Raw genomic sequence first — 16454 nt, 5'->3', positions numbered from 1 at the left:
CAGCTTGTGCAGAGGGAGCATTGTTTTGGCAGGATAAAGGATTCTGGTGATTACCCTGAAACTGCTGCTTATAGCTGCAAATTGAATCCTTGTGTTGTACATTTAAACTTGTTTGCTGTTTACAAAAATGAAACCCATAACAGTACTTCACGAATAACACTTCAAATTGGATTTCTGTTTGCCTTAAAATTAGCTTTTTACACTGAGCTAACATTACAGATGTAAATAAAATGATAAACAGCAGTGTTTATTCCCTGCAGGCCTTATTTATTTGGCTTTCCTTCTGCCAGGTGAAGTGATCTTAAAACCACTCCTTCAGTTTCCATTCACAGCAGCAGCAGCAGCAGCCATGTTTTAACCGTATCGGAAAATATCTCCAAAAATCTCCCCATAACTCTACATTATTATTCATTACCAGTCACTTCTGTGACAATCCACAATTCACTAGATACAAGTGCCAAAAAACATGGTGTGAAAATCAATAGTGTTTATAGACTGGGCGCTCATGAAATGGAGATTGGATGGCCTAATACCCGATACGTCTTGCTGATGTTGGCCCCATGCCGGAGCGTGTGGCCCGCCTTTGAATCCTGATTGCTGGCAGCCGAGCGAAAGCAGACTGTAAACAGAATGAGATGTGACACTTTGTGTGAGATCTGTGCTCTGGCATGAAGTGTGTCACCTCAGCACTGCTGCTGTGGGAGAAAACAAGGCGCGGAAAGGCAAGCCTTTCTGCAAACACGGTTAATGCTTCTGGTTTGTTTAAACTTGATTACTGGAATATAGATACAAATACAAGTTTTAGAGCAGTTTTATCACATTGCACATAAACATTGAACTTGTGTCAGAGATGCAGGAGTCCAGCAATCATAACGTAGTTTGACAACATTTCAAAAGTCTTTAGTCAGTAGAACGTGTCATCAAGGAGAATACAGCATGAACAGAGGAACAGGAGGTTTCCTATATGTTTTTATTTTCACACACACGCATTCACGCACCTACACACACACACACACACACACACACACACACACACACACACACACACACACACACACAATTTCCAGCAAGAAAAACGTGTAGGCATCAACTTATTTGTCTTTGGATCTGAGCAATCAGACCTCAGTGCCGTCCCAAAGCCTCCTGGCTGCTCTTTGCATCTGTACTTCATTTGAATCTTTAGTCGCTCTAAACCACAAGGTGGAACCTGAAGATGGGATGTGACTGGGACCATGGCCAACCTGTAATTAAACTCACTGATTCCTACAATATTCACAGTTCTACAGAATCCATCCAGTTCTAAAATGGTTAAGGAGGAAATTATGTTTTATTTTAACATCACAGTTTTTATATAAAATATTATGTATTGATGATGTCGAGATGAATTCATGTCTCTAGGGATGAAAAATGGAAGACTTTTAAGACTCCTGCAGCATTTTGAAAACTTGATCCACATATGTAGTTAAAACAAAGTCTTGTAGTTTGTGTTTCTGGAAAATATCTAGAGTAGAATTAAAGAATCTCCTAATTTCTGCTCTCATTACTGTGACTTCCAGTTCAGTGATATGGACTTAAAGGTTTATCACAATATTTTGTTGTGCTATTATGATAATGACAACACTATAAGAACTATTTGTTTTATACCCCACAAATACAAACACTGCTGTTAAAAAATATTCCCATTTGTAATACACTTCTTTAGGACACCAGTCACATAAAGAAGTGTATCACTAAACTGCACACAGTAACTGCATTTAATCATATTTTATAATTTATTGATATTTGTTTATACTCTCATTGAATAAACAGTGGAGAAAATGAGAAAACTAACAATCCTGACAATACAGACAGTTTTGGGGGGAAAGGTCTAGATATCATTCATTTTAATTTATTGATTCAATAATAAATCAAAATTCTTATATGACATTTATTACGATAATTGATAAATGATACAATAACTTCCCACCCTACTTCTACTCTCTCTAGTCAGTAGTAATGTGTCTTTGATGTGTTTTTATTAAGATGAGTATTTCTGGCTGAGATTATTAAATAATGCAAGATTCTGCCTTTAATAAAAACTGGATATTTTTTGTTTCTGTCATTAATAAATGTACCTTTACCTTCTGCTTTGCTGTGATGTTTGGGATGTTTGGTTCATCTGAATCGTGCTCCAGTCTTTCCAGGCTTTGTTAAAACATAAGCAGGTTTTGTTTTTTGGTTTTTTTATTACAGAGGCATTTACAAAAAAAATCCCAGGTTAACATGAAAGTGTGGCAGAATTAATGTGATCTTGACTGGACATGTTGTGTGTATGCTGCATGTAAGTGGATTAAACACACAGAACAGTCTGTAATCAGCCTGAAGGTCACATGGTGGCTGAATCCACAGCCATCCGTCTCTGGAGGCCACCTCTTCATTAATTCCTGCACAAAATTAACATTTACTTTTTATTTGCAATTTTAGGTTTTAGTTATGTTTGTTTATCTTTGTTGGAAATAATTTGTTGCCTTACACAGCTGTAATCCATTAACAGTCCAGTGTTTATTCCAGTCCTGGGCTCTGATTAAACAGAGCTGCTCGTACATGCTGTGTGTGAACAATGAGGTATTTTATTAATTTCTCACCCAGAATAATGAATTTATCTTGTTTGGATCCCGACCTTTGACCTGAACACCCAATCCCATAACACCTATAATAAAACCCCCATTACTCACCAAAACTCTGAGCTACCAGGAGGAGAAAGTTACAATAATGAATAACGGACATAAATTATGATTAGTGTCTATAAATGTCTATCCAAGCTGGAGCAGGAAACATCCTCCACTCAGTAATGTATGATCTTGTAGAAAAAGCATTCATCACTTTGTCTCAGCTCCACACAGTTTGTACAACACACAGCACCGGATGGATAAAAGAAATAATTGGAGTATGATGCAACATCTTCACAACTTTGAGAAGAAATGCTGTGCTGAGTAAATGTACGGCTCAGCTTTATGAATATTACTAACACATTTTCTTTATGGGAGTCCCTGTTGGGTATAGAGAGGCAGATGAAATGTCGTCCCAGCAGACAGATGGACACTATAATGAGGTGAACGACTGCAATACCTGGAAACCATTAGCAATCTGTTAGTGAAACAGAGAGGCAAGAGCTGAGGCTACACTGTTAATAAGAAATGAAAGGAGGCAAATCTTCTGAAACCAGAGGAGTTCAGGGAGGGACTGGGCGGCCAAGGACGAAAAACAGGAAAAAATGACTCAGGCACAAAATGTAATCACAGTAAATATTTAAAGTGACAAATAAGGTTTTGTGTAACCTCCAGTGGGCAAAGAGAAACAATTTTATTGTCCAACATTTCATTTGTCACTTCAGCGTCAGATTCCAGAAACGCTTAAAAAAGTATTAAAAATGCAATTAATTTTGCTAAAAAAAATGTAACGAGTTAAAATCTATGTAATAGATTCATCAAAATTAATGTGTTCATTTTTTAAGTTTAGATTTTTAAGGAAAGAGATCAATTTGATACAATTTGTAGAACACAGCTGTAACATAAACATGTAAAAAGTGAAGTGTTGGGAATACGTTTTGGAATTATTTATGGGATGTCGATGTTTATTTCTGAAATAAATTAATTCTGAAATAAGTATTTGGAGTTTTTTCAAGTCAGATGTTTTGTTGAAAGAAAATCAGGTTATGAATAGATCTGAGGTTTCCAGCAGAAATATTCTTTTGGATTTTTAGAAATAAATGTTTTAAAGTATAGTTTCTCATCTTTTCCTCTTAAGGTCTCCATTACATTTCAACTCTCTCTATAGAAGTAACTCAGAGTTCCTCCAGTCTTTTCCCACATTAAAACCGTCTCTGGTCTTCCCTCCAGTCAGGAGGTGTTTTCCAGGAGTTGGCTGTGTGATTGGAATAATGAAATGAATTTATCTCTGGAGCCGCCGCGGCTGTGAAGACATCCTCGCCACTTTGTTGGAGTCATTGTTAAAAAGTGTTCAGCTCGTATCTCTCGCCGGTTTGCTGTGTCTCTTATCTGGTGGTCTGCAGATAATAGAAACAGGCAGTTCAATCTTGTCACCACACAGCGTTTGCTTTGAGCGCCCCCCACCTGTTGGTTAATGGTTTAGAGAAACAGAGGAGTCTTAAAAGTGCGCTCCCCGCTATCCGATACATGAAAGTGTCCAAGAAAACTAAAACATGCTGCTGCAGTTAGCTTCAGGCAGCTGCTCTGGACCCAAAGATTTAACACTGGTCTCATAGCATTGTGTGTCTGGCATGAACGCTAATGAGAATATATGCACCACTGATTAGTTTGATCAAAAAGTTTTAAATATATACACTTGCATAAAGGTCTCTACCTTCCATGCTTTTCAACATTTTGTCATATTTTTACAACGAAGTGTCAGAACCCACAGGAGAGTGAATGTTTACAAAAAATACCTATCAGATTTATTTATCATTTCTACATTTTTACAAGATGGATATTCTGATATGTAAAGTTATAAATTTGCAAGAAAAAATGTTTCATTTTCTATGAACAAAGGCAAAAATTCACTTTAAAAAAATATATCTTCTGTTGTTGAAGAGTCGTAAGTTTGTGAAATTTTCTAACATTGTAAAGTCAGAAATTTGTAAGAAAAGTTTAGAGATTATGCCAGGGAGATTATAAAGTCAGACATTTTGTGAAAAAAAATCTCAGCAGTTTTCAAAGGTGTAAGTAATAAATTTAGGGAATGCACATCTGGACATTTTCCAGTGATATTTATGACTTCAACATTAAAGAATTTCCATGTTTTTTTCTGTAAATATGTGAAATTAATTTCAGATTTTCATGGTTTTTTTGTCCTACATGGCCAATTTATTTATTTATTTATTACTTTAATCTAAAATGCTTTAAATAGGATTTAATATTCTGTCTTGCATTTTGACCAGTCAAATGTTTGGGTTGGAAAGTGGATTATTGGTCTCTGTTCAGTTTAAAAAAATTAATAAATTCTGTATCGAGTTCAGTACCAACATTGGTACCAACATATCTGGATGTTACTGATCTTTTAGACTATGGATGCAATGTAAGCATTCATTCAATCTTCATATTAACTGTAAAGTTTGTTTAAATGATAAAACATTTAGCTGCAGCAGGTAATGTTTTATTTGAGACAAACAGGAAAATTCCTGTTTTAGTGAAACTGCTTTCTGTACCACACTTCTGTAAACCTGAGAGTGGAACCGAAAACATTTGAAGCTCATATAGGAGCCGCTAAGAAGTTAAGGTGAGAGATAATCTGACAAGCCCTTATCATGGCCTCCATCAGTCGGACTGTCAGGAACTGAACATCTTCACTGTGGTTCTGTTTGTTATCCCTGCGGCCGTGTTTAGAGACGGAATCTGTTTCCTGTTCTGCATTTGGACTTCAGGTCATCTGTATTTTGACAGCCAGTAATTGGTTTCCTTTTCTTCACTTCTCAAAGATCTTGCTGAAAAATAATAATAATAATTTTAGGAGCCAATCAATTCAAATTCAGACTCAAACAGGATAGAAATACAGAGCAGCTTTAACCTGCCGCCCAATCTGAGATGAAGGATAATCTGCAGCTGAACCTTCTCCTCCGTTTAATCTGAGTTTAGACTCTAAGCTGCTGCCTGGAAAACAAAGCCAGTCCTCTTGATTTCATCTACAGCTCAGAGTGGAGTTTATTTCTGAACAGTAAATGGTTGAACTAACCTAAGAACACCACACATCTCTGTTCATGTGAATCCGTTTTAGATGTCAGCAAACATACACACACACACACACACACACACACACCAGCCATGCAGGCACCCGGTGTTTGCCTGCTGGCTTCACCTCTGATGGGAAGAAACACATCATTTAACCAAACTGGTCAGCTGAGAACTAATTTCTCTTTTGTAGTTACTGCCTGAGGGCCCCGGGGTTTGCAGAGTTTATATTGGCAATCAACAATAGTGAGACTTTCCATGCAGAACCTTCTTAAAAACTTAGTTTGGTTTTCAACGCTGATCTTCTGCTACCTGGTTGGCTTCTTATCTGAAGAATTTCTCCACTCCAGCTTAGGATCTCTACTGTTGAGCATCAAAGGAAGAAAGAAGAAAGTATAGTTATTTGAAAATAAACAGCGATATTAATTTTGATTAAAATGTGATCCTGGCCTGGGCTGTATACTACAGAACGCTATTTACAGACACCAGTCATCACAAATACAATCGGATTCTGCTAAAATAAATTTATAATTAACACTGTGAGCCAATAAAGCTGATTTTGATACCATTGAGTTTTACACTTTACTCTCATCACCTCAGTGTAAGCATGTGGTATGTGTCTGTATGTAGGAAGGTCAGTGGAAGACATATCAACATTGCTGTAAACAGGACAATGGAAGTGCAAGTTTTGAATTTGAGTCTTTCTTGAAGTTTAAGTTGAAGGGTGCAGGGATAATGCAAACTAATGCCACTAATAGTAACTACATAGATAAATCTTAAACATGTTTCACATAGATATGTATATTTCTCTCTGCTTATCCATGTGTTTCATCTTGTGTGTGCTGGTAACAATCATGGATTATTTCCTGATTAGTAGATTTTTCAGTTGGAGGAAGGAATCTGGTGACTTCTTGTCCTCAATGAGTTAAACTACGAATTAATTTCCTTCCTGTGCAACTTCTGACTGGCTATAAAGAGAATATCATTCAGGGTTGTGCCGTTGGTTAAAGTGAAACTGTGACATTTGTGGTTTCTGCAGGTAGATCTTGGTCAGTATTGAGATAACTGAAGGTTGTCCCTCAGTCTTGAACTCAGCTAGAGAAAGATTTTGTCCCAGCAGTAGAAGTGGTGGGAAGTGTTTGTCAGGTTTCTGTCAAATTGTGCAGTTGGTCAATGAAAACACAGCTAGTGCTGTGTTTTTGTCTAATTTCCTCAATAATCTTCAGTTTATGAATGCAAAACACTTCTTATCTGTACTGACTGTATTGTCAGTATTTATCAGAGCAAAGGAGGAACATTATCTCACCTCCCTTTCTGTCTGAGCTACCATTATCTTTTAGATTCCCATTGTGGCGATCACAAGCACCATTAGGAACCGTCTCCAGCTTTAATATCCGCAGCTTTCCTTTTCTCATTAAATCTTACCCTTTCTCTGCACCCCACCTCTTTAACTTTACCATTACCTCAAACTTCCACACTATAAAATTTTTAAGCTGCCATGGTGACTAGGGGCAAACGCATAATACCCTTGTGTCATGGACTCAGGGCCATGGCGTGAAGTGACAGCAAATCCCTGCACATAGCAATCTCAGCCATCCATCTGAATGAAGGCCCTCTGTGTCTGAAGTTGAAAGTCTTTGGCAAGCAGTTGGCAAAGTGACTGGGCCACGCTGTCATGGTGATTGTTTGTTGGGAGAAAGTGAGCGGGTCGGTGAGTGATTGAAGAGGGAGGAGGCAGGAGATGGCTATCATCTTTCTCTCCATTCCTGCTGCATTGAGAGGGGCTGGACTGTAGAGGCAGCAGCGACTCCAACACTCAACCCAGCTGCTGTCACCGCTTCGATAGCTGTCACATTAACACCCCTGCTGCTATCACTGGAGCACTTATGGACCTGTCAGTCACCTGGGAGCAGAGGAGGAGGAGGCATTTAGGGGCAAGGGTGTGCTAAAGGAGATATGTAGAGTAGAGAGGAGACAGTGGAGCTGCAGGCACGCTCTGATGCAGAGGAAAAGTTTACACAAAGAAAATGGAGGAAGAATCGAAAACATTGGATGTAAAAATGTGGAGAACTCCGTTGAATTCAGTGTAGTCTTCAAAAGACTTGATATTAAAACCCTTTGTGCATATTGTACATTGCAAACATATTCATACAACATGAAGTTTGTACATTTACGTCACAATAAAAACACCAACTTCAACTTATGCATTTGTATTGAAACAATCTAATTTGTAATATGTGTCTTTGCTGAACTTTTGGTGTAAAAAACACAATACAAGATTAGAAAAGCAAATGAAAACATAACAATTAAAAAAACATGCTTACATGGAAAAGTTACTAAGACAGCTAGTGCTAAACTGTTCGTTGGAACAAAAATGTTTAATCTATCACAACTTTAATGGTTGTTTTTTCACATTTTTATCATCAAGAACCTGAAATGTTTTCATGTTCTTGATAATTATCTCAGTCTCAGTGAGAGAGATAGAACCAGTGAATGTTAACTTTTAAGTCTTCTCAAAATCTTTACATTGGACTAAGGTCTGGACTTTGAGCTTGAGGGGGCGTGGCCAAACACAGCTTATTTACATAAAAGTGACAGATCCCTAAAACAGCTCATTACCAGCAGAACTCAAAATAAGCAGAACTAAGGAGGTGGAATCTGATTATCTGGGAATCATTTTTTGCATAAAGTATAATGAAAATGTTTGTACAGAATATAGACCTGTTCTAACTTTTGTTTACATTTTGTTTAAAGCAAAAACGTAAAAGGTCCACTTTAATATACTAACATTTATAATTATAATCTTCTCATTATGTGCATGGTCCTATTTGCTGTAAAATTAAAATAAAAGCAAAAAAAAGTTGTTAGTGAAAGATGAATATTTTACTCAACCATTCACTGACACAAATTTACAAAAAAATAAAAAAATGCACAGATGTTCCTGAAAACACATAACTGTACAGCCATACTTTCTCTCATGCTGGAGCTCAGGCCCACAGACAGCGAGTGCTCCACTCCCACTCTGCTGCTCCAGCTCCCAGACTCAGCTCGCTCTCGGTCCGCCTCTGAATCACCGTGACCAGCACCGTGCTCTGCAGAGGGGACAGCAGACACGTTCAAGTTTGGCCCCTCAACTGACTGCAGAGCCACTGAAGTGAAACTCTATTACCACAGGCTCCCCTGCTGCGATCCATCAGCAGCGTCACTGCGGCCCGCGCGCATGGAGCATGCACACGGGAATGTTTGTGTTCGCAGAGACAAATTGTGTTAATGTGGCAGATTCCTGAGTGCTGCTCTTTACGCGGTATTTTTCTGTCACCTCTTTCATCTGCAAAACGTATGACAGAAGTTGTTGCTGTTTGCATGGCAGCGGTGGGTTTTGTGGGCAAGAATGTATCACTTTTCCCATCAGACTTAATCCAATCAACACCTCCAGAAAGTGAAGCGAGGCTTTCATGTTTTATCGTACAGTCGCAGACAGCTGTTGGAGTGAGAAATTTAAGAAAAGAGGCAAAACACAGTCGTGACAGATCGTGTTATGCAGAGCCACACCAGACTTAAATGTATGCAGAGGAATAGCAGAATCAAAAAAAGACAGGAGCATATTCCTTATTCAGCTTTAATTGAGGTATCAACGTTACATATTTCTATACTTATCACTGAACATGTGTTAGTTCTTTTAAAAGTCTTTAAGTTGCTGTGTATTAAAAAATTCTGAGGGATCAGGACTTTACAACATGGATCAGAGGAAGCCTGAATGGAGCCACGTTGTGAAGTTTTCAAAGCAGAAAAGTATGAGACTCACTAATTTATTTCAGCTTCTTTCATTGAAATATGATGAGCAACATGCTTAAAAATAAATATTGTGCTGCATCTCTTTTCTAATAACACATGAATATTTTATAAGCTAAAAAAATAATAATCTCCATTGTTGAAAATCAAGATCAGCATCTTGTGGTGGATCCCGTCGGATTTGTTCCTTTTGGGATGTGACATTATGACATTTTCAGCAGCAGACAGCGAAGCGCTGCAGGCGGATCAGTAGCACAAACACTTTCTGATTATAAAGTCAGGATGTTATGGAGAATTAGGTTCTGTTCCAAAACTTTCCAAGCTCTTTCCAGGGAAAAAGGAAATAAAGTATTGACAACTGTTGTATTTCCAGACATTTTCTCACAACAATCAGCAGAAATGTCTGTCTGCATTTCTGTCCATTTGATATGCTGTCTGTCTGTCCATTTATCCAGCCATCTGTCCGTCCATCATTCCTGTCTTCCCTCCTTCCTGTATGTCTGTAGTTTTTCTGGTTTCTAGTAGAACTTCAAGCACTTATTAAAACAGATATGGAACCCTGGAAGTTTTGGTCTATTTTTTTTTTTATTTTGTATAAAATTTTAAGGAAAATCATAAAGGATTTTCCTTATTATCCTGCAACCATTTCTGTGTTGTCTCTGAAGCCTCCTCCTACCTAAACCAAGACTTCTGTACCCGTTGGTGGGAACATCTTGGAGGGAACTTGTCCTTGGTAGACCGAACCCAGCACCCACTTTTCAGTGAACTGAAACTTGGAGTAATTTAAACTCTGAACACATGTCCTGTTTTTTTTTTCACCTCAGATTAGCTCCTGACCAAAGTACTCTACTGTAGCTTGGTGCAGAGTTGATGTATTGCTTCCTTCTTGCAGCTCTGGGTTTTATTTCTAGACGCAGCAGTTCATGTTGCCGGTCGGAAATGGATTTTCCAACTTGTTATTGTGTCTGTCTCGCTGTTCTGATCATGTTGACATGAAATTTTAAGTGTTTTTTTTTTGTTGCAGTCGTTAAATGTGGCCTGTCCTCAATGCACTGAGATTTTCTCAGATTTATGATGATCAGTGTTAAGATGTGATCAATTGCTTTTGCTCATAAAGCTCAGGTTCTTTTATGCCAAGAACTCAAAATTCTTCAGAGATGTTCTACTTTTCAATTCTGTATGTAAATTTAGCTTTTCTTTGCATCATTTCTGGTGTTTTTGACTTAATTAATGTCCAGATTTTTTTCATTTGCTGAAAAAATTAAAAAAATTCTTTGTTGGCCAGAAACTCATGTGAACATTAGCATTAAAAACAGAAGGACTGATCTAACCGTGTCTTTCCTCATCTTTTCCTTCCAGGCCACAGATGGAGACGTCGGCCCTTTTGGAATTGTCCGTTACTATTTCAGCGACGATCCAGACCAGTGAGATTAAACACATTTTAACACACATGTGAAATACTTCACAAAAACATACAGCTATAAAATCTGCTCATTAATTATGGGCCTGGTTAACAAATAAATGACTCTGTTTTTGGCAAACCACTCTTAGAAACAGCTTTGCTTCAGAATTGATTGGTGATTATTTTTACATCTATTCTCTTTAAGTCCAGAGGAACATTTAATGAACTATAAATTCTCAAAATGTTTTATTTTTCTTTAATGAATGAAAATAAACCTTTCATAAGAGAAATATAGAAAGCAGAAAAATCTTAATCTTATAAAATGACTTTCCCAGAACCTTTAACCTCTGCCCTGCTGAAAAGGTATGGAAAACAAAAAAATAAAATAAGTAGTTCTACAATAAATGTAAATATTTGTGCAGAATCGTGTCTGGAAATTAATGGCTAAAATTGCCCTTCAAAAAACATTTATTATTGTGAGTAGTGTCTCATGTAAAATTTTCACTAATTTTAGAAATTTCAGTTGTCTACAGTGTAATAACGCTTTTCTGAAAAATAGGTACAAATAATTTGTTAAATAGGACATTCTTGCCAATGGCAGGTGGATGTGATGTAAAAAAAAAAAACTGTAAGTAAAGAGGAAGTTGTCTAATCTCAGCTGTTTGTCGTCCTGCAGGTTTTCGTTGGATGCAGAAACAGGCTGGGTCATTCTGCAGGCCAGCCTGGACTATGAGTTAATGCGGCGTTTCACTCTGACCGTGCTGGCGAGGGACGGCGGCGGGGAGGAAACCACCGGAAGGATCCGTGTCAACGTGCTGGACATCAACGACAACACGCCGCTCTTCCAGAAGGAGGCGTACGTGGGTTCACTGCGGGAGAACGAGCAGGCGGTGCAGTCTGTGGCGCGGATCAGGGTGAGGTGTCGTTAACAGGCATGCAAACTAATCACATACTGGTTTATATAATAAAATTACGAGTTGGTCTTTTTGTCCAAAAGAACATCCAATTACTGTTCTCTTTATAGCAGCTCTAAAGTGCTTCATAAACACACACCTGGTTTCAGGTATTAACCCTTTACGCCAAAACCAACATTTATGAAGGTATAAAAATGCTGTTTAGATGTTTTATCTAACCTATTCCAACCTGAAATGCTACTCAGTTAAATAGACCTCAACATGTTTCCTATTTTTTTAGTTTTAGGCTCAAAGAACTTTGGAGAGAATTCACAAATCGTTGTTTCTGCACCGCATTCATGCAGCACATTTCACGTCAAAGCGTCCAGCAGAAGGAAACATTTTGCACCTATTTAGGCATCAGGCCACAGTTGTTCTCTCATCAGCAACTGATGAAAGTGATTAAAGAGAGAAATTGCTTTTTTTAAATTATTATTTTAAGCAACAGGGAATTCCAGTTATTCTTTATGAAACTTTGGGGAGGAGGATTAATGTCAGAGTTGTTAAATCAGTAAGTAATACTTTAAAAACGGCGTAATGATGCATTGTGCTATCTCATTAATTCAGAAATGGAAAAAAAAACTTTAACTGGCATCAAAATATATCAGATGGTAAAAATATTACATTTCATTCAATAAACATCCTGAACTTGTAATTGTGTGTGAAAATGAAACTATTGTTTGCATTTACACTCAGGCACATCATTAAGACTGCCTTTTATTTTAGTACCATGGAAAGACTTGAAGCAATAGAGAAATGTGCAGGATTTCTCTGATACAATAAAAAACTCAGCATTATCAACCCCTCAGTCCCTGCATGCCAGGTATACAACACACCTATAACCCAATGATAACATTATGTCACACACGATATTGAGTCACTCACCATGACATGTTGGATGCTTGAAACTGAAAGTGAAACTGACAACTTTACCTATTTTTTGTCTGTTTGGTCTCCATCTAATCAACCCTCCATTGTCTCCATCACACTCTCTATACCTGCATGTAAAGAACTTGTTAGTTTGAAACATAGGTTTTTACTTCATTTTAACTTTAAAAATTATTTAATTCAAACTCAAAATTAGACAATTTTAGAAAAATATTTACAATAATATCAGATAGATATTTTGAAAAATTATGAGATTATGCAAAGAGAAGATAAATTCTACCTTCGTTGGTATTCTTGTGCTGTTTTTTTTTTCTTTTTTAAGAAGCCAGGAGTGTAAGAGGTTGTTCTTTTGTTCTTCTTCTGCTCCATACTTACAGCCTGTTTTCTGCAGATGGTATTTTTTCCCCTTAGATCTGCGTACGGTTAATAGATGTGATCTTTCAAAATGTAAAACTATGTGTTTCATTCACATAACAAAAGTTAAAATTGGTAAAACTTTTTCTTAATTGTATGCAGAATGCCCCATTAAAAGAGAATTGTCTGTACGTATGTGTCACTAGTAAGTAACTTATAGTGTTTTCTGTTTTATTTTATTGTAAATCCATTTTTGTAACTTGTTAAGGGTCTGCAGATGTGAATTAGCTTATTCTATAATCTGGAACAATTCATGAAATTGTAACATTTATGTCTCAGCTGTACAATGTCCCTTTATAAATAAAGTTTATTAATATTATTATCAGCACAGAAAGATGCTCTTAGCTACAGTAAGTGATGATACTTTTGTAGAAAATCTCCTTTTCCATCTTCTACCCATCAGTCGGTAGAACTTAAAATAAAATAACTACAATGATGCATCATATTCACATGCCAACATGTTTGAACGAATCCAAAAATTTATTTTTCTTTTTCAGTTCTTGTTGTCACTACCGTCTGTTTTCCTGGTTTCACTGTAAAACCTGCACTACTGTGTTAATGTGCATTGTGTTTCAAAAAGAAAACCAGTTAGCTTCAGTGTGTTGGCCATCAGTCAATGCCACACAAAAGGCAGAGCTACACAGGCACAATTGTAACTAATGGCTCAGCGTTTGCTTTGATTGCACCCAGCAGAGAAAAACATCCCTTGAGGCTTGCTCGGCTGTACGGCGCACCGTGTGAACTGGTCTCAACGCTTGGCTCGCTGTGTTTGATTATTCTGAACGCTGCTGATATTAATACGTCGCCCAAGAGGAAAACAGAAGTCAGACACACAATTGTGTGTGTCAGCGGTTTGCCAGCGAACTTAGATGCTTTACACACAAGTGTTCGCACACCGCTCTGGGAAGACAAAGCAAAGAGAGGATTTCCTGCTCTGTGCTTCTTGCCTCAGAGGTTTTTGCCTCCTACTGCAGAGGTTCTGCTTTCATTCATTTTCCCTATACTTATTCCTTTTCCCCTCATCTTTTTGATTTGCTGCCCCCGACTCGTTTTACCTTTGAGTGGGAAACAACTGTCTAGTGTGGAAGTGTTTGTTAAAAATTGATTTAGAAGGACAGCCTGGAAAGGAAAGCCACTGCTTAAGAAGTTGTGGGGGAAGAAAGGTATTGCTTACTCAACATTTTGGCATTAAATAAAAGCATAGCGATATGTCTGTTGTGCAGAGATACAAATGAGTGTTTCTGACAACCTGTCCAGCTTCTAATGATGCCAGTAAGGCCCAGTAGACTCTCCTCACAGCCGGAGGACTCATTTTAAAGTTCCTGCCAAATCAACAATAATGAGCCGGTGTCATCATCGCGGTGAAAGCTGCTGCGGATTAGTCCTTCAACAAACGGTTTCATCTTTCTTCTGCCTGCTTGGCTTGTCGTGGCTCAGTTGGTGTTCATCCAACACTGACGTCTGCACCACTAATAGCCAGAATCAGCTTTAATCCATCCACTAACATGCCACCGTTGACTGACAGCTTCCTGGCTGCAGACTCATGCTCAGACCTAAATACTTCATATAGTTCAAACATTTAAATTGAAAGATGAGCATTGTGTACAGCAACATCTGCTGTGCTACAACTTGTTTTTTATGTCTTACTATTAAAACTTCAACTAATGCATTATGTTATAAGTACCACTCCCCACTAACATCTGCCCACTTACAGGCTACTGATGAGGATTCTCCTCCCAACAACTTCCTGACGTACACCATCATTTCAGCTTCAGCTTTCCCTCAATACTTCAGCATCATCATGGTGGAAGGCTATGCAGGTACGTTTACTCTCATCTCTACAAACTTGTCTTTGGTTCAACCTCAAAATACATTATTTTAGTCAAAGAATTTCTACATTTTTGATTGTATCTTAAAAAGCGAAACAGTTCCTGGGAGCACCTCTAAAATAGTTCAAACTGTCTGAAAGCAGCAGGGGTGTACTCAGTTTCTCACATCTTAGTTTAATTAACAACGGAAACAAAAATGAACCTTTTCCATTCCTGCTCTTTCTGCCCCAGTTATAAGCGTGACCAGGCCTCTCGACTATGAGATGGTTCCCAAGGGGTTGATCTATTTGACAGTGATGGCCAAAGATGGAGGAAATCCGCCGCTTAACAGCACCGTCTCGGTCACAGTGGAGGTTATAGTAAGTACAACCTCGTCAGTGAATTAAATAAAGCTGCATTCCGTCAATGTAAGTTGCCAGTTGATATTTGAGTGAAATATTAGGGGGATACATGCACAGCAATCCCTGGTATTTGGGCACCACAACTACCAGGGAACAGTTAAATTCTGCAAATACTTGAGACCCTCCAGACATTCTTATCACTGCTTATTTTCTAGTTTAAACACCAAATATATCTTAAAATGTGTTAATACTCAGCAGTGGAAACTGTCTTAGTGCTGCCCTAGAAGCTGACATCCACAGTCTTCCTTATTTCTTAGTTCATCGGTTCAGCCAATCAGCACCATGGAAAATTAGTGGCGCTTCAGCCCATAGAGTATCAGGTAGCATTGTGCCCAGGTGTGCCAGCTTCCCAAGCTACATTTTCTTTGCAATATTTTATATATGGTTTATGGAAAAAATCCGTGAATAGGCAAATTTTCCGCAAATGTTTTGGAGTTATGATCCTCATAAACAATCTGTTAATAGGTGAATCCATGAGTACCGAAACACTAAGTTTCCATATGGGTGGGCAGACTAGATCAGTAAAATATTTAGGGTGGCACAACTAATAAAAAGAAAAAAAATACCACCCTGAATCCTCCTGGAGGTGAAACAGTAGGTTTCACTCTAAAAATCTGAATTTAAATCTATAATTTTGACTTTGCGTGGGTTTTGTGGGGAAGATCCGTTCCAGTTCATCCTTTAAGTCTTGATAAGTGTAAGTAAGCTTTCAGTGACACATCTTCTTCTCTGTTTTATTCCTTCCTCTCTGATCATTAGTATAGCATTAAACAACCTTTTGTTTTCCTTTTGTTGTTTTCTATTGACTTTTAAATTAAAAACTCATATATTGACCTTTGCTTAGAAACTGTAAATGCAGCCATCAAACCACAATGAGCGGATGAGGTTCATAGTCGCCAGGCCCCCAGTCTCATTTCCCATGGAAGACATCCATTATACATCTTACTTTTTATTCATGAAAGGAGAAACGGCAGAGAAGAATGGATGAATGTCCTTTGATATGCACAGACCATTAGGAATTCCTATACGCATCCCGCATGAGGGAGAAAAGC

The 16454-nt window shown here is 37.9% G+C and overlaps 1 protein-coding gene across 5 annotated transcripts in view; it reads left to right on the top strand.

The window, feature by feature from the left end:
* cdh23 (cadherin related 23) overlaps window positions 1-16454 on the top strand; it is a 188493-nt gene that overhangs the window by 101246 nt on the left and 70793 nt on the right. For all 5 annotated transcript variants that reach the window (XM_023327715.1, XM_023327714.1, XM_023327716.1 and 2 more), the window contains exons 14-17: window positions 10875-10939; window positions 11594-11831; window positions 14887-14992; window positions 15233-15360. In XM_023327715.1, coding sequence (XP_023183483.1) covers window positions 10875-10939; window positions 11594-11831; window positions 14887-14992; window positions 15233-15360 — 537 coding nt within the window. The remainder of the gene's footprint in view (window positions 1-10874; window positions 10940-11593; window positions 11832-14886; window positions 14993-15232; window positions 15361-16454) is intronic.

Source organism: Xiphophorus maculatus, chromosome 22, assembly GCF_002775205.1.
Source record: "Xiphophorus maculatus strain JP 163 A chromosome 22, X_maculatus-5.0-male, whole genome shotgun sequence".
In the NCBI taxonomy this organism is placed as follows: domain Eukaryota; kingdom Metazoa; phylum Chordata; class Actinopteri; order Cyprinodontiformes; family Poeciliidae; genus Xiphophorus; species Xiphophorus maculatus.
This window is presented reverse-complemented; position numbering and strand designations above follow the sequence as displayed.